We start from the raw sequence: 20,007 nt of genomic DNA, 5'->3' as shown, positions 1-20,007 counted from the left end.
GATATGACTGAGATATGAAAGTTCAACTGTAGACACTATAGATCATCACATCAAGTAAGCTGTGATACCTTGCACCACTTCCAACATTTTTAACATTACCTATTGTTGGATATATAGTTGTTTGGTAGTTTATCGTTTGATTAGGTGAAGGTGTTGGTGTCCACCATGGGTATGAAGTTGTTTGATTAGGTGCTGGGCTTTGTGTCCACCATGGGTAAACAGTTGTTCCATTAGGTGAAGGTGTTGGTCTCCATGGGTATGTGGTTGTTTGATTAAGTGCAGGTGTTGTCCACCATGGGTATGAAGTTGTTTGATTAGGTGCTGGGCTTTGTGTCCACCATGGGTAAACAGTTGTTCCATTAGGTGAAGGTGTTGGTCTCCATGGGTATGTTTGATTAAGTGCAGGTGTTGTCCACCATGGGTATGAAGTTGTTTGATTAGGTGCTGGGCTTTGTGTCCACCATGGGTATATAGTTGTTTGATTAGGTGCAGGGGTTGGAGTTCCCCATGGGTATGAAGTTGTTTGATGTTTTGTTGTCTCATTGACTGCAAGATTTTAAATGATTTTCAAGTAAAGAATCTGATGAACATGCAAAGTAGCAGCAATGTTTTTTATGCGAAGAAGACAGATTCAGATATACGTACATGAGCAACTGAAGTACATTACTGTTGCATTTGATGATGAGGGCACTAACGCTTCAAATTCTGGCAAGTATTTGTACAGCATACACGTATCATTTTGATAGAAGTGCACCGCAATAACACAGGACCAGTTCTCATTCCTACAGATTTTCTCACAATCGTCTTCGGAAGAATTTTCATATGTATTATTTGGGGTGGCTGCCAGTTCAAAACTGTAATACTTTGACATAAAGCAGCTCATATTTAGTCGAGGAGGCTGCATTGTTGATGTCCAATATCTAGATGTTGTTGTGGATAAAATTCCATTCACTTAAAAAAAAAATTATTTCATACATAAGATCAAAAATTGAAAATATGAAATATAATACATTTTTTGATTGAACAGAATCATTTAACACCACACTTACTTGAGCAGTTTTTAAGGCCAACTGTTACATTCAGTGATGATATTTGGAAAGCAGGGAAGTAGTGGTAAATCATACATGTACTATTATACGAGTAGAACACTGCAATATAACAACCAGTTACATTCAAGCAATATTCCTCACACTCTACATTTGAATTACGAATAAAAGAATACGTGGGAGGTGATGTTGGTTCTACGTAATAGTATCTTTGTATGTAACAACTTTGGGAATCTGTTACAGTAGGAATCTGGGTTGTAGGTGATGGTGTCCAGTACCAAGGCGATGTGGTCTGGGGAAATCCCGTAAAAGGGTAGCTTGTTGTTGTTTGATCTGAAGAAAACATGATGTCAAATAAATAACATCAACATAAAAAAGCAATACTTACAAAAATTAGCAGTTATAAGCTAATTAATTTGTTATTGTTATGAGAAGTGCAACCATTTGAAATGTTCTTTCGCAACTTACTCTTCAGCTCATGTATGATGGAGGAAAGCTAAACAACTCATTTTGCACCTTTTTTGTTCACAAATAGATTTACAGGATATATTAACATTACAAAACTTTTACATTATCAAAGAAAAAGTTCTGATGTGTATAGTACATGTAAATATAGTAACTATTATAAACTGTGTTACTTCTGTGATAAAATACGTACCAGATGAACACATTCCAGTCGTTAATTTTACATTATCTATAGCAATATAAGCTTGGAATGTCGTTGCAGAGAAATTTAAGTAAGCTCCAGAATAATAATTATACACCGTCACTTCATAACGTTGCCATGAGCTGTTTAACAAATTGAAGTCATCGATTTCCAGAAGAGTTTCCGATGAGTAGCTTGAGCTGATTAACAGGAATGATGCCGAGTACGGATGGAGATGTACTTTTGCCACGTCCAATGACAAACATGATGTTCCATAGAACAAATGTCTTGGTGACCTCAAGGTTCTGTTGTATAAATAATGATCACTTCCAGCAACAAGGAACTGATCTACAAAAATACAATATATTCAAACATTTAATTTGATATTATCACTCTATGGTAATGGCATTATCAAATGAGATGTCTGTGCAAAAAATTACTGAATTTGGATTGGACTAAGCAGATGGGGGATGGTTGGGGGTGTAATGGGGTAATGGAAAGGGGGCAAAGGGAGAGGAGGAATCAACAGACATGTTATACTTTAATTGGAATAATTTGATTCAAAACCAATCAAGTTTCAATTTTTAAAGTCAAAAATCTTTTTTTTTAAACAATTATTCAATTTCTATTAAATCAAGCTACTGCTCTTTATGAAAGGGCAAGATTGCATCATATTTAATAGCTTGATCAATTATAAATTGCATGCTTAACCAGAGGTACTGTGAGAACTGAGCTCACAAAATGATACCTCTGCCTCCATATAAGTATAATGGCACAGTCCATGTTTTGCTGTTGGAAACCCTAAATACCTGTCTGATCAAAATGGTGCACAATGGCACTATGTAATAAAGATTCTGTGAAAGTCTCATTAAATTTTATTCAGTGATATGAGTTGTGAATGATGAGAGATGGGTATCCCCAATATTATAGAAAGAATGGCAGTGTCCCATGTTTTGCTATGGTAAACCACAAATATTTATCCAATCGAAAGGTCACAATGGCACTATGTAATAAACTGTGGAAGTCTCTTTGAAGTGACACTGTGACGGAAAAAGGGGAAAACTGACAAAAGTAGAATTTTTGGATGACACATGCAAATTTTGTTCAATTCTTGAAGATACTTGGTTTCAGAAAATTACAGGTTTCAGAACCTAAAAAATCTACTTTTTTGGAGAAAAATAAAAGTAAAAAAAATTTTAGTTTGCCCCATCACAAAAATATTGCTTCACTTCTTCTCTTTATTGTACGCATGCGCAGAAAAGTTGAAGAATTTACCATGGTGTCAATTCCATAGATATAAATGTCGGATGACCAAGGATTTTGATACAATCTTCAATAAAGATGATCAGAACTTATTCCTTACTTTTGTTTGCTCCAATTCAATGTTGTTTACAAGTTTCACGCTAAAAATAAAAGTCGTGTGACCTTGACATTGTTGACATTGACGAAAACAACAAAGCGGTAGATACAACCTTTGTTTTTCCGTCACTTACATTTTGCAGTTCTTTTCTTGCTGTAAAGTGCAGTTCAGTTGTCAAAATTCGCTTTAGACATATTTCACATAAATCTTTTTTTTTATGATACAATTACCTTAAAAGAAACACATGATTTTGACTCATTATGTAACGTTAAATTCTATTGGTATGGAAGAAGTTGCAGATTAGAGATTGGTACCCCCAAGTGGACATACAAAAGAAAGTATGGAAGGATGGACACCCCCATCACTGTACACTCATGTTTTTCAAGTGGAGGGTATAATAAATGTCAGGGCAAAGTTGAACCCTGCTATTGCTACATGCAGCCTGATCTCCTAAGTTATTTTACCTATATGAAGTCAAAGATGTCATGCTAAGTCAAGCTCAAAGTCAAAGGTTAAGGTCAATTTTGTTAGCTATGTATATTTACTCTGTCACTTTATCTCTGTACAGCTCAGTGTGAAGTTAGGAGACAATGGTACAAATAACACAGATAAATTTGAGAAATATACCAATTACAAGGTTAAAGGTCAAGGGTAATCCAAATCCTCTCATCCCATTCTACCTACCAGTGGAATTGAGATAATCAAACATTAGCAAGTCATTGGCAAAAGACGAAAGCATGTTTTATTTTACCACTCTCAAGGAGGATCAAGTCAAATAAAGTTAAGGTCAACTCTGGTGAAAATTTCTGATGGTAAAAATTTCAGTAGGCATATATATTTGAATGAACTGGTTCATCTTAAACAGATGTACTACATGTACTTCAATTCAAAGATCAAGAATCTACATAATTGTGGTATTAAAAAAAATAAGCCTATGTGTGATGAAAAAAAGACAACCAGAATTGGCCATCCTTGAGAGATATACCGGGAAAAACTATTCATTTATTTATTTTTGTCAAAGTTCAAGTCCAAGGTCAACCCCATTGGTTGTATCATCCTCATTAACCCTTGTGTGAAGATTATACATTGCTTACAACAGCTAAGGCAGTTTGGGATATTGAGATGGCAGATTGATATACAAATGGACTAAATGACAGGTAAAATGACAGGTATTGTGAATCTTTAAACCTGATTTTGCTTTACAATTAACCTGCAATCCATATTTTTCTTTTTAAGTAAGGCTTTAAAAAAAATCATAACATGTATAAATTATATTTGCTAATTATTTACCTGTTTCAGTATTGTTGGTGGAATTAAGGCCCTCTAGTCTATTGGTTCTGGTCCAGTTACCATAATATCCACACAAATCTTCATCATTAAAGTCACATGTAATGCTAAATACTGAAATAAAAAAAAAATATCACAGCTGCAAACTCTTATATACATAAAAACTACACCTACATTTCTATATTACTACATTTCATTTAATTCGATCTTCAAATGAAAGATTTCTAGACTTTTTTTGCCATTTGGTGCATTGAGAAATTTATTATTTATTGGAAATTTGGAATTCACCATTGTAACAAATCTATTAATCAAATGTTAAATTGAAAATATGATAACAGAAAAAAATCCTTGTATGCAATATCATACAATATCAGTAAAACTTGTACAGTATATACAATACTAAAAAAATAAAATGGAATAAATAAAAGTACCACAGCCACGTTCGTCCTCCCCATTTATGCAGTCATTCTGTTCATTACATCTAACAATGGAGGATAAACACACATCCTCAACACTGCAGTAGATCTCCGTGGATTTACATACTAAAATTTAAAAATATATATACAAGTAATGTATCCTCTACTCCACAGTAGACTTTTGTCAGTTTATATACACACATAAAATCAACAGTTGTCCTAAACTGTATCAAAATCCTGCCTCTTTTTTTTAAGTTATCCTAGATTTTGTGCAGGGTTGAAACTTGTTCTAATGTCAGTTACATCAATTTTATTAAATTTTCATGCTTATATAAACACATCAGGCTAAACAATTCTGCAGAATTATTTTTAAATGAAATATCAATTATAAGTAATAAATTTATTAGAATAGAAGACCAAACTTTTTGACACAATAACCTCAAAGGCTATCCCTGACAGTCGTGGATTTCCAAAATAAAATTGAAATTAAATGTCTATTTAAACAGTAAATACTGCAACTATTTGTACTAGTTTTTTTTTCCCTAATTACATAATTTAATAAAGTTTGACTTTATGACACTGGAGAGATTCTTTCAAATATATATATATATATATTTTTTGAAATTCAATAAACACATTTAACAAGAATCTTTCAATTTTTTCTGTTAACAGTCATCATTCTGTACCTTGTTTTTCACAATATCCTTCTGTGAGTTGAACATCATCAATATACATTCCATCTGAGGCACTTGTTTGAGTAATGTGAAGGGGAGAGAACTCAAACATGAGTGTTAGCTCTCCGCTAAAGATGTTTACGCTTCTACTGAGCCACTTATTTCGGACGGATGTGTCGAATTCAGCCAGTGATGTCAGAGTGTCAGTGTCGTTCCTAATAACTCGCAGAAGAGACACGTATGATCTGTAGTTAGTGGCTCTTGTGTAGAAGGTCAGACAGGAGTCTGTCGTTACATTGATAACTGGTGCCTTCAACAATCCAATCATAAACGAGTAGTAAACAATAGAGACAGCCGCTGAAAATTACCAAAAAATAAGTTCATAAATTTATTAATGATTTGGGTAAAAATTGACACCGTAGTACAATGAAGTGCAGTTGCACCAGTTTTAAGAGGCCACTTGTGGGAGAATGACAAACCTGCCACTTAAGACAGGTGGCCTCTTATCTCAGGTTTCATACCAATGAACAAAAAAATCTGAGTGCAGTTGTATATTCATTTTCAAACATATATCCAACCCCACAATTTCAACACATTTAACAAATTAAGAAGGTGTAATTGACACGAAATCCTTTTATTTTAGATAGATTTCTGTGAAAAGTATATTATTGTTTTTTGTTTTGTGTTGGTTCATTGAAATCAAAAACCAATAGAATTTTGTATCTTAGTGTAGTCTACTTGTGTGCCAAGTTATATTGAAATCAGACCAAAACTATAGGAGGAGTAGCATTTTGAAAGTATTTTACAGAAATTTCTATTTTTAGTAACCATGGCAACACCATTCATCGAAATCAAAAGTGATAAAAAGAATCATGTATCTTAGTATGCATCTCAAGTAACAGGCATTATCAAGTCATCATGTGGTTATATTAACTTGGGAATGGACCAGCCCTTAAACTTTCACCTGTTCAATCTCCTGAAAAATGTAGGACAGATCCAGCATCCGAAGCAAGTCTGTAGCATTTGTCCTTAGATGCATCTTCAATGCAAGGTTGGTCACCATAGGACTTATATACACTGAAGTTGCTTGTGAATAAACCTGCTTCAATTCATCCAAAGCAACTCTTGTGTGCATCACTTAATGGATCACCCTTAAAAGCTGGTCATGGTAGGGCTTACAGTTACTTGAGAATGAAACTGCTCCAAAAACTTATTACAAACTATTCACTTATTTAGAAAATGCAGCATCCAAAGCAAATGATAATTTAAATACAATGAAACTTGTCTAATCCGGATGTTGTCTGATCTAAAATCTTGCCTAATATGATGTAAACTTTAAGTCCTTTTCAGTAAATTCATTTGTTTAAAATGTTGTCTAATCCGGAATGTTGTCTAATCCAGCCAATTTCTTTGGAACCATTGGTGTCCGACTTAGACAGGTTTTACTGTACTTGAATCCAAATGAGTGTTCTTGCATTTTGTTATTGCTACTTCTCATCCTTCTGCTGTTCATCAGAAATTTAAAATATTTTCTTCAACTTATTATTATAACTTTGTTCCTTTTTAAGGCCTTATCCTTTAGCTTGGGGCCCTGATTTGAAGAAACTTGAATCTACAGTGTTTTAAGGCATTTGTATATTAACACTACATGGAGATGCTTGTATCTTTATGTAACTACGGACAGTTGTTTCTTGAGAAGATAATTATAGTTTTTTCCTATAGATTTTCATAGAAACTGATCCCTTTTGTAGCCCAACCCAATCCCCCAGTGCCATGATTTGAACACATTTTATTCTATACTAATTAAGAAGTTTTCCCCACACATGCAAGTTTCTTTTGTGACTTAGCAATTTTTGAAAAAAGGAATTTGGAATGACTTCTCCCTATTTGTTTTACTTCATTATTTCCCTTCCATCTAAACCTTATACATACACACCCAAGATAAATGTAGATCAGACTTCTTTTTAAAGTCAGAGACTGGCTCAGGCGAGCTAAATATAACGATACATTTAATCTACTGACCTCCCGTGGCATTGTTTGTTGGATTCAGTTCTCTAGTGTGATCCACTTTATAATCTTGTCTGATGTTCTGACCATGGTATCCACAGAGGTATACTTTGTTAAAGTCACAGTCTACACTGTTGCTTCCTGTTGAGAATTTAAAACATACATGACTCAATTTGTTCACGGTTCTAACATCTTTCTTCATAAACAATTTTTGTGTTAAGTATGAAAGTATGACCATAAACAGTTCTACAAATAACAATATAAGGTCCAAAGAATAATTAACTTCTGAGTCATCACCATGACCTTATACAAACTATCAAAACAGAACTCTTGGTCACAAGTAATCTTTTTTCCTAAGTGTGACTTCATGATGCCATTCCAATACAAAATTTATTCAAAATTTTACATTTCTGAACTCTCTGGCCTTGTTTTAATGACCTTTGTTAAGGTTCATGACATATCAACTTTCATGCCAAGTGTTATTTTCTAATGTAACAATGTTAAAGAGAATCACTGAACCATGACCAAGTGAATGGCTTATACTGTGAAATCAGTAATTTTCGCGGGGGTATAATTTTCGTTGTTTTTGAGGTATGGAGAGACCTACGAAGTTATAACCACCACAAAATGTAAAATTTCATATGCATTACTACTAATCAGATGGTTGGATCTGATTCATCCATTCACTTGGTCATGGTTTGGTGATTCTCTTTAACATTGTTACATTAGAAAATAACACTTGGCATGAGAGTTGATATGTCATGAACCTTAACAAAGGTCATTAAAACAAGGCCAGAGAGTTCAGGAATGTAAAATTTTGAATAAATTTTGTATTGGAATGGCATCATGAAGTCACACTTAGGAAAAAGATTACTTGTTACAAATCAGATGTGGATACTTAAAAATTCCAGGAACTTTTGGAAAATAAAAAATCACAAGATTTTACCAAAATCAATAGCTTCAAAACTTACGATTTTTCTACTTTATACACAACCATTCCCCACGATAAATTAAAGTTCCAGGCTTTTTGATATAACTGACAGCTACTTTTTCAATAAAAATGGAACTCGTAAATATACTTACCTTGTCATTGGTCATTTGCAAAATTATTTTGTTAAAACACATTCTGATTGTACACACAAGTACTCTGAAGTTGACATTAAAAAGATGCTTGAGTTTCTGATTGACAACATTTATGTGGTTTTTGGAGACCAGGTCTTCCAACAATCTATTGGAATTCCCATGGGTACCAATTGCACCCCTTTATTAGCAGACCTTTTTTTGTATTCATATGAAGCAGAATTTGTCCAAAATCTTGTACGTGAAAAGAAGAAAACGCTTGCTGTGGCCTTTAACTCGACAATTAGATATATCGACGATGTATTGTCAATTAACAATGGCTGTTTCCATTCTTATGTCGATACGATATATCCTGGTGAGCTTGAGATAAAAGATACCACAGAGTCTGACACATCTGTTTCATATTTGGATATTTTACTTGAAAAAGACGTTAATGGTAATCTAATAACCAAGCTTTATGATAAACGTGATGACTTTAACTTTTCAATCGTCAACTTTCCTTACTTATGCAGCAATATACCTTCATCACCTGCATAGGGGGTATATATCTCTCAGTTGATTCGATACACAAGAGCATGCTCTACATATGTACAATTTCTAAAATGAGGTAAATTATTGACAAATAAGTTGATGAAACAAGAATATCAGCTGTCTCGTTTAAAGTCATCATTTCGTAAGTCCTATGGTTGATACAATGACCTTGTTAGCAAATACAATTTAACATTGAGTGAAATGCTGACTGACATTTTTCATACTAATTGTTAGGCCATTATTTACACACTGAATTGTCGATGGATTTTTCCGTTATTTACCGATCATGACAAGGAGCACACGGCGGGTGTGACCAGTCGGCAGGGGATGCTCACTCCTCCATGGCACCTGATCCCACCTCTGATGTTTAGAGGTCCGTGTTTGCTCTGCTCCTATTTTGTATTGTTTAATGGACTTTTGAGCTTGAATACTGTTTGTTATCTCCATATATTTCATTCCTACTAAACATTTTCCAACCACAAAATCAAATCTCCACAAACCAATATATTTTTTCCTCGAAAATTTGACCCCACAAAAATATGTGATTTTACAGTATTGGGGTTCTGGGTAATGTGATAAGTTGAGAAATATGGCAGACAGATTCCTTTTATGAATCATTTTTAGCTTTAAATACATACATAACTGAATATTTCTTCCATTACATTACACAACAGCTTCTCTCTTACCACATCCTATCTCATCAGTTTGATCCCAGCAATCAGGGCGTCCATCACAAATCCCACTAGCTAAGTAACACTGGTCTCCACTGCCACACACCAACTGATCACTGGAACACTCTGTAAAACATGTCAGGAACCTGACAGGCATCCGTTATGAACAGAACATAGTTCTGAACAAATCTTTGTAAGCTGCATTTCATTTCCAAAATTTGGAATTGCATTTCCGATATTTTTTGTTTTCATTTCCAACATTCACATTTTTACAATTCAGGAATTCCTTGGACCGGAAGTCCAAGGGTTACTACGTTGTGCTTGGCTAGAGAAAATTCGACCTCATAATCTGAAAAACAGGCACTTAACAAGAGGCCCATGGGCCACATCGCTCACCTGAGTAACTTTGGCCATGCTGTTCTTTACCAGATTTCCACCCTTTTAATATACCTATTGTGGCCCCGCCCTACCCCCAGGGGTCATGATTTGAACAATTTGGAATCTACACTACCTCAGGATGCTTCCAAATAAGTTTCAGCTTTATTGGTCCAGTGGTTCTTGAAAAGAAGATTTTTTAAGATTTTTCTTATATATTTCAATGTAAAACTTGGATTCCCTAATGTGGCCCCGCCCTACCCCTGGGGGTCATGATTTGAATAATTTATAATCTACACTACTCCAGGATGCTTCCATATAAGTTTCAGCTTTTCTGGCCCAGTGGTTCTTGAGAAGAAGATTTGTAAAGATTTTTCTTATGTATTTCAATGTAAAACTTGGATTCCCTATTATGGCCCCGCCCTACCCCGGGGGTCATAATTTGAACAATTTATAATCTACACTACCCCAGGATGCTTCCATATAAGTTTCAGTTTTTCTGGCCCAGTGGTTCTTGAGAAGAAGATTTGTAAAGATTTTTCTTATGTATTTCAATGTAAAACTTGGATTCCCTATTATGGCCCCGCCCTACCCCCGGGGGTCATGATTTGAACAATTTATAATCTACACTACCCCAGGATGCTTTCATATAAGTTTCAGCTTTTCTGGCCCAGTGGTTCTTGAGAAGAAGATTTTTTAATGACCCCACCCTATTTTTGTCTTCTCTTGATTATCTCCCCTTGTGAGGGGACTTGGCCCTTCATTTTAACAATTTAAATTCCCCTTCACCCAAGGATGCTTTGTACCAAGTTTGGTCAAAATTGGCCCAGTGGTTCTTGAGAAGAAGTCAAAAATGTGAAAAGTTTACAGACGGACGGACAGACAGACAGACAGACGGACGGACGGACGACGGACAAAATGTGATCAGAAAAGCTCACTTGAGCCTTCGGCTCAGGTGAGCTAAAAATGGCAAAGAATATTTCTTTCGCTCAGATCTCGAGACTGATGAACCTATTGCATCGCAGAAATCAAGCTGCAACTAATGTACATGGCAGTAAAATGTTGGAAATGAAAACTACAAAATGTCAGAAATTTCAAAAATTTTGTACCGATATGAATAACTCTTTAACCCCCCCCCCCTTTCTTAGAATTGCTACTATATACCTATCTGAGGGCAATCTCCAGGGGTAACTTTTAAGTTGTCTATCCTGATTATGCTGTAGTATCCAATTCTTGCCATCACAACAATATAGTACGACTTAAAATTTGAGTACAAATTCAGCCACTTCCACTGTCCACTGTTGGAAATATCTGCATTCCACGATTCATTTCTCCCCATTTCTGCATCCATAAATCTACAACATTTGTATAACATACAATGTATATTTATATGACAGCTAGCTGTCATATTACCATATGTAATGGACATCAGCAACTTAGCAACAAACTCACATGGTATGAATCATTCTGGAAAGTGTATTATCTATTTTACAAATCATTTACACAGTACATGTATATTAAAATAAGACTTTAGTATGCCATTAATAAATGATTAATATTTGACTAGTTATTTTTATTGAACTTTACATACTTCTAAACACATAAACTTATAGTTTTGCTGTTCTAGATGTTACATGAGTAAGTAAAGTAATTTTTGATGTATCCCATAAAAAGTCCATTAAAATTTATTGTCCTGAAGAATTTAAATTAAATCAAACATATTAACTGAATTTGGCTTTGATGCCATTGAAAATATATTAATTAGCAACATTAACATCACTATTAGATTTTAGTATTTTTCTTGCATCATTTTCTTGTTTTCTAAAGAGAAACAATTGTTAGCCTGTGAGTATATCAAATATTGTCTCTCTCTGTAAGATTTGCTCTTGACCAATCAGTTTAACTTTAATAATTATCTCAATGGGTAATAATGTTTTACACTGGTACGAAGGCAAAATACACCCCTCCCTTACCTTTAACACACACATTTATTTTCTATTCATTAACAGTAGAAATGGCTAACACATCTTATATCCACATTTCATTTTGCATATACATGTAAATAACTGTTGCCTTACGTCACAGTGAGATTATTTGAAAATTCATTGCCCAACATATATTCCAGCTGGACACATGAACGGTCGGACACTCCAGTGACAAGAGGAGACACAAGTGATGTAAAATATCCAGAGTATCCCAATCTCTTAGCCTCAGCATGGAACCCACCTAGATAAAACAAGAAGTCTGTGAGCCAATGCTCACTAGGAATACCCCCGCTTTGAAGTGAATATACAATCTAATTTGAATGTACACAAGTTCGGTTATGGACACAGGGATGAACAGGAAGTTGACATCAGATTCATACAAAAGTGAATCCCAATTTATTGCATATCTCAACAAAAAGTGTGCTAAAATTTCAAACATCTGCAATGAATAATAACTGAGAAAAATGCGACAAAAATTTGTTATGTATGGTACAGACAGACACACAGATAAACAGGAAGGTGACATCAGATTAATATATAAAAATGAATCCCAACATATGGCATACCCCTACATAATTTTCTAAAATTTCAAGCATCTGCAATGAGTAGTTGCTGAGAAAAATGTGACGAAAATTTCTTATGTATGGTACAGACAGACACACAGATAAACAGTAAGTTGACATTGGATTCACACAAAAAAGAATTCCACCATAGGGCATGCCTCAAAAAAGTGTGTGCTAAAATTTCAAGCATCTGTGATGAGTAGTTGCTGAGAAAAAACTGTAATGAAAAATTTGTTATGGACACACAGACACACAGGGGTAAAACAGTATACCCCTCTCCTTTGGAGCTCCTTCAAAGCAGGGGTATAAAATATATAATATAAATATAAATATATATAACTATGTGTAAACATTAAGAAAACAATCACAAAAAGAGCTGCTTATCAACTTCAAATTTGAAAAAAATTAAAAAAGATAAGCTCAAGAGTCCTATTGTTGTGCCTGCCCATTTCGTATGTTGTGGTAAGTGGGTCTGGTTCTACAATTTTAAGTCATAAAAAAGCATTTGGCCATTTACAAGATATGATCAACTTCCCTCACCCAGCTGGGAAACAGAATTTCATTAGAGGCCCATGGGCCACAAAGCTCACCTGAGTAACTATGGCCATTCTTGTTCTTCATCAGTGGATTCTTTTTCTTATATATTCCTATGTAAAACAGATTGCCCAACTGTACGCCTAACCTACCCCTTGGAGTCAAGATTTGAATACACTTGAATCTATACTACCTGATGATGCTTCCCTATAGATATGACCACTCATCAAAAAAAGTCCTCTATATTCCTATTTAAAACTTTGATCGCCCATTGTGGCCCCACCCTATGCCAGGAGGGTTATGAATTGAATAAATTTGAATATACAATACCTGTGGACTCTTCCCTATAAATTTGATGGTTTATGCTTTGCTTTTCTTGGGAAAAAAGATTTTTATGCCCCGCCATGAATATGGCCGGGGCATATAGTGTTTGTCATGTCCGTCTTCCGTCCTTCCGTCACACTTTGCGTTTAGCTCTGTTCAAAGCTCAGTTTCAAAGAAACTATCCAAGATATTTTTATCAAACTTCATATGCTGATAGATATTGATGAGGGCTATGCAACTGCATCAACATTTTTTGACCTTGACCTTTCCTTTGACCTTGACCTCACTTTTCTTAAATTAGTGTTTAGCTCAGTTTTAAAGATACCATTCAAGATAGTGTAATCAAACTTCATATGTTGATACATACTGATGTAAGCTATTCAATTGCATCAACATTTTTTTTACCTTGACCTTTATTTTGACCTTGACCTCTTAAATTAATGTTTAGCTCTGTTTTAATGAAACCATTCAAGATATTTTTAACAAACTTCATATGCTGATACATACTGATGAGAGCTATTCAACTGCATCAATATTTTTTACCTTGACCTTTCCTTTGACCTTGACCTCACTTTTCTTAAATAAGTTTTTAGCTCAGTTTTAAAGATACCATTCAAGATAGTGTTATCAAACTTCATATGCTGATACATACTGATGAGAGCTATTCAACTGCATCAACATTTTTTGACCTTGACCTTTCCTTTGACCTTGACCTCACTTTTCTTAAATTAGTGTCAAACTTCATATGCTGATACATACTGATGAGAGCTATTCAACTGCATCAATATTTTTTGACCTTGACTTTTCCTTTGACCTTGACCTCACTTTTCTTAAATTAGTGTTTAGCTCAGTTTTAAAGAAACCATTCATAATATTTTCATCAAACTTCATATGCTAATACATACTGATGTAACCTTTTCAACTGCATCAACATTTTTTGACCTTGACCTTTCCTTTGACCTTGACCTCACTTTTCTTAAATTAGTGTCAAACTTCATATGCTGATACATACTGATGAGAGCTATTCAACTGCATCAATATTTTTTGACCTTGACCTTTCCTTTGACCTTGACCTCACTTTTCTTAAATTAGTGTTTAGCTCAGTTTTAAAGAAACCATTCATAATATTTTCATCAAACTTCATATGCTAATACATACTGATGTAACCTTTTCAACTACATCAACATTTTTTGATCTTGACCTTTCCTTTGATCTTGACCTCACTTTTCTTAAATTAGTTTCTGAATCAAACGTCATATGCTGATACATACTGATGTAAGCTATTCAACTGCAGCAATATTTTTTGACCTTGACCTTTCCTTTGACCTTGACCTCACTTTTCTCAATTTGTGTTAAAATGTTGCATTACTAATATACCCTTGGCGGGGCATTCATGTCCTATGGACATATTTCTAGTTTCTTACGTTTATCTATTAAGTATAAACTTTAATTGCCCCTTGTGGAACCACCTACCCTTGGGGGTTATGATGCACTATCTAAACATTTTCATATACTGGGTCAAAATTCAAGCACTTTTCATGGTCTGTACCAATCCTACTAATGCAATACGCATATCAAGGGAAAAAAAGAGACAGCAATAGGTCACATTAGTAATTCATGTGACCTAAAAAAGAATTAAATCAAATGAATAGACAACACATTCTTGCTATTTTACAAGTATCTTACCATTAGAGGAATTGGACCGTTTTTGCAGAGTCCAGTCTGAATTTTTTATGTATCCACAAAAATCCTCATCAAATGTGCAGTTGACTGATGCCTCTATTGTGATAGAAAAAAGATTATCTTGCATACATGAAATCAATTTTAAATGAATGAAATGCAATTAAAATGGGAAAGAACTAAGACAAAGATATCTGATTTTTTTTCACTATTAAGCATGTATAAGCAAATATGTATATTTAAACAATGTAATATACACTACAAGTTTAGCGATTTGTCCTTAAAAATCAGCATTTAATCTCAGCAAGAAGTTATTTTAGTGATTTTATGGTGTAAAGAAAAATAATCTCAAAATTGGAATGAATTGTTAGCGTATTTAATTTTAGCGATCTCAACACCCTTGCTAAAAATGCAAAAACTAAATCTTCACTAAAATTTTTGCTTATACAGTATATGTTTGAAATATGTTGCACTGACAATAAACCCTGATATTACTGCTAATACTAACTAGGGCATGATGTATCATTGTAAGTGATTTCATCAACAGCAACGAGACTGAATGGATCTGAGCTTCTGGCTGTAGTGAACGACACTTGACTCACTTCTCCCTCGTAAAGATCAAGACACACATCAAACCATCCGGATACAGCACTACGGTAGGTAACAAAGTTCACCTGGGCTCCAGAACTTATATCAGCTGTGACATGTAAATTGGCATGGCCATACATGTACATCTTAAAACTTATCGAGGAATCCTTGGCAGCCATGAATGATGGAAGACTCATTGTAGCTGTGTCTCTATATTTTCCATGCCCTGAACTAGTGTACATGAAACCTCCAAATGGGTATGTACTGGGCATGCCTATGAAAAAGACAGAAAGATGCAGGTTCACATTAAATTAAAGTTTCTTCAGATATTTCTCAACATACAGTATGAACAACTTAGCCTCAACTAGGACTCTAAACCCATTGGAGAATCTTTCCTATTCACTCTGACCTAAAATGCAGACCCTATCAAGTTGCTGAAAACTTTATGTTCATTTATATATAATCATTCAAGGCATCATTCAAAATAATAAAATGTGAACCAAGCCATATACAAATACCCTTGTAATTATCTTACTTTCACCAACTCATCATCATAAAAATTTCCCCTAGATATGCTATTTGCTAGTGCCACTTTTTCCAATTTACATGTATAAAAAAAAATTACTCATAGACTTACTTAGCATAAAAATTTACACACTCAACATTGTGTCAACAAGATGAAAAATGATTACCTTGCCCAAAGTTTAATTGATATAATGATATTAAAATACCTGGAACTGATGCTGAAGAGGGTGAGGAATAAGGAGTTCCTATTATCCTTCGGTGATACCACATAAATTCTGGGCCAAACAAGTTAGAGGAGCCCACAGAACTGAAGGTTTCTTGGCAATGACCGGGCACGTCAAAGGAACAACCACTCTCTGTGAATCCAGCTAAGGGCAAAAAAATGTAAGAACCCCTTATATATCTGAATGTTCTTTGGAAGCATGCTGCCTAACAAAAGCAAGTTTACATTCACACAAGATTTTGTTTGCAGTTTTGAAAACTATTATTAACATCCGATTATTAAATGAAAGCTTGAAACACTGAAATTTTAAAACCAATGTTATCAAGTTCCTGTTTTTATACCTGTGCATTTATTAGTTGTGTTCACACTAACATCATCAACAGCAGCAAAACAGCCAGATCTGAAGGAACCACATTCAAAAACAAACACCAACACGATGTCACTGAGGTTCTGTCCTGGCATTAAACACACTGGAGTCCATATTGGAATGGTGTTTACAGATGACCATAATGTTTTGACTCCAGTGTAAGAATCTGAAAACTCTGTTACATTGGGAAATCGTGAATTTGGAGACAGTTCTGAAAAATTTTAAAAACACTCTCAAATTTACAAAAATGAAGCATAGCAAAAATAACTGCTAATTTAAAAACTGCTATATGGTCAAATCTTGTCATCTGGAACACAACCAAATTTAACTTTGAGATATCATGTCTGGGCCAAAGAAGTTCAAGTATAATTGTAGAAATGTTTTTAAAAAGTTACATCTCTTCTGAATTCAAAGGTCGGAGTCACAGTGGTCATAATGGCAACACCCATATGCCAAATAAACCTAATGGGTGATTTCATGGGTAAAAATAACATACATGGAAGATACATGTAGCAATAACCAATCTTTGTAAAAATTGTAGCTCTTTAACAATTTTTCATGTGTAATTCATCCAGGGTTATTTTTGCCTTGCATAAATTTCACTCAATTATAATAGCAAATGACTGAATTCCCCATTCCAATACATCATTGTATTTTCAGAGACATATAAAGTATGTATGTTGACTGTGCCACATTTAGAATTTGCTAAATGACAATAAAAGTGCAAGAAAATAAAATTTGGGCAAATTTAAAAAAAACAAAACAAAAAAAAAAAAACAAAAACAAACTAATAATAATGTAGTTTTCATATCTATACCTCTGATCATCTTAAGTTTGGCTAACATCATGAGGATGTGATGAAAATACATGAATTCTGTTGCTAAATATTTGGAAAATAATTATGACATATTTTCTTTTCTGGTGCTAGCTTTTATACATGCAGTGTATAAAACTGCCACTTTTGTTGTTTTCCTATGAATAAAATTGTCATATGATCTCTAGATCTGATATTTCAAGAGAGATCATTGTTAGAGAACATGAGTGCAATTTATAAGCAATGTTATGAATGAGAATCAACAATTTTGGATTAGATAAATTTCAAAAACTAGTAGATTACTGGACTCTGGAAAATCAATCTCTTGATGTCTTAAAGTTTTACCATGGTCCAGCAAATTTTGAGATATTCAGAGAGTCACCTGGTATACTATTAAACCTTATTCCTTCTATAGTCATACCTGAAGCTGAAATATAGCCAACTTTAAGTTTTGACTCATCTCCTTTTGCAAAATGGAAATTAATGATGTCTGTCTCTCTAAGCGAAAACACAGGGGAGACCAACATGGTCATATCACCTTCCTGGACAGACATCCGAGATGAATAATGTCCAACAGCCCAGTAGTGTCCTACAAAATACATGTAAAAAGGTCCATTCAAGATGAAGCTGTTACATACAATCATATGTTGTTTTTTTTTGTTTTTTTTTTTGAAATGCAAAATCATATATCAGTTAAGTTTTACTTATTACCACAAGGTCCAAAACAGCAATTGATTAAACACTCAACAGATGGTATTCTCACATATAAATAAAATTATTTGATATTGTAGTCATTTATATTCATTTAAATGAATCAAAATCTTATTGAAATCAATATACACTGTACAATGAATGGTTAAAGTGATTGCAATCAACACTCCAAATACCTTTTTTTATGGACATTTTCTGACATTTTAATAAATCAGTTATTATAATTAAACCCTGCTGCATCTGAGCTCAAGTTCACAACCTATATTAATTTTTACCATATGCAGACTGCAAGGTGTGGTCTGCCCATGGGAAACTACCATCCAATGCTGGCTGAGATCTTCTCCAAATTAAGGAGGAGGGATTGCATTCGACGAGGGAAATAACAGGTTTGTAATCACACTGACTCTCAAAATCACAACTGATTGAATCTGAAACTTAACATTAAGAGTCAAAATTAATGTTGGGAAAGAATGTGCAAAATCAAGACTGAAATTTTACACTTAATATGCTTTCTCTTAAAAACCCTTTGAAATTTTAGATTTTCTACTTCTAGTACATCAGAAATATCATTTGATGGAACTTAAATTGAATAATATATAAAATTAAATTATATAAAATTAAATAATATATCTTAATTAATGCAGACTATATTTTAACCACATATTCAAATCCAAAAAAAAAAATCTAAAGGAATAGGTGCAGTTTAGAATCATGTAACACATTCTATTACAAGTAATATTTTCAGTTTGACTTTTGCCAATAACGATATCATTATATTAAAAAAGCACTATCACACATATTACATGTAGTTGCACATTGTTCTAACATCTCCACATTATCTATAGCAATATCTCCCAGTGGTCCTGAACCCCTGACAGCTATAAAGGAAATCTGGACTGATTTATCCACATAGTCTGACAAATCCACACAGGACTGAATCCAGGTATTCCACTGACTACCAGATTTAGTCCAGACAGCTGTCTTTGTGTGGGAACCTGTCTCATATATCTGTAAAATTAGACAGTAATGGATACATGTACATGTGAGGCATAGTCCATATCAAGTGTTGTTAGGTAAGATATATAATCTACCTTTTACAATTGAAGAATTTAAGCAAAACAAAAGGTTTGTCTTGTGCCTTATTACATTTTCTAGTCCTAATGCAATTTTATTGCGCAGCTCTGTTAAGGCTGCATAAAGGGGGCGGGGCTTAATTTATACGGGAAATGTCTACTGTGACATCACACAAATATAGCAATTCCTCACAACAACAGAAAATGAAATAATTTGAGGTTTTAAGCTGCATGAGAGTGATAAACTACATCAAAACTTACCACTGCATTCATTTTTGTCGCTAGTTAAATCCCACACAGCAAGATATAAACAAGTCACTGATCACAATCCACTTGTCGACATGACGTCATCATAGTAAAATTTGACGCATTTCATGTGCAGTGAGAGGCGGACCAATTAATTTAACCACAGTGGAAAACGCATTTTATTATTAAGCAGAATATTATTTGCAAATCTTAGGTAGACCATTAATACAAATCTGAAACCTTTGTTTAGTGCCATTATTTAAAAACTATCGAGAGAATGT

General features: G+C 34.1%; 1 protein-coding gene across 1 annotated transcript in view; it reads right to left on the bottom strand.

The window, feature by feature from the left end:
• Positions 1-1,802: 1,802 nt before the first annotated feature.
• LOC133189869 (MAM and LDL-receptor class A domain-containing protein 2-like) overlaps positions 1,803-20,007 on the bottom strand; it is a 74,764-nt gene continuing 56,559 nt past the window's right edge. The window contains exons 11-26 of the mRNA XM_061325264.1: positions 19,211-19,415; positions 18,683-18,835; positions 18,118-18,285; positions 16,857-17,093; positions 16,499-16,660; positions 15,688-16,041; positions 15,186-15,278; positions 12,172-12,319; positions 11,258-11,448; positions 9,734-9,844; positions 7,452-7,577; positions 5,442-5,786; positions 4,771-4,881; positions 4,343-4,453; positions 1,902-2,040; positions 1,803-1,815 (exon numbers count right to left, since the gene is read on the bottom strand). Of these exons, the coding sequence (XP_061181248.1) occupies positions 1,803-1,815; positions 1,902-2,040; positions 4,343-4,453; positions 4,771-4,881; positions 5,442-5,786; positions 7,452-7,577; positions 9,734-9,844; positions 11,258-11,448; positions 12,172-12,319; positions 15,186-15,278; positions 15,688-16,041; positions 16,499-16,660; positions 16,857-17,093; positions 18,118-18,285; positions 18,683-18,835; positions 19,211-19,415 (2,667 nt within the window). The remainder of the gene's footprint in view (positions 1,816-1,901; positions 2,041-4,342; positions 4,454-4,770; positions 4,882-5,441; positions 5,787-7,451; positions 7,578-9,733; positions 9,845-11,257; positions 11,449-12,171; positions 12,320-15,185; positions 15,279-15,687; positions 16,042-16,498; positions 16,661-16,856; positions 17,094-18,117; positions 18,286-18,682; positions 18,836-19,210; positions 19,416-20,007) is intronic.

This window comes from Saccostrea echinata, unplaced genomic scaffold, assembly GCF_033153115.1.
Source record: "Saccostrea echinata isolate AGI-Se365-2 ecotype Australia unplaced genomic scaffold, CSIRO_AGI_Sech_v1 ptg000020l, whole genome shotgun sequence".
NCBI lineage: Eukaryota > Metazoa > Mollusca > Bivalvia > Ostreida > Ostreidae > Saccostrea > Saccostrea echinata.
This window is presented reverse-complemented; position numbering and strand designations above follow the sequence as displayed.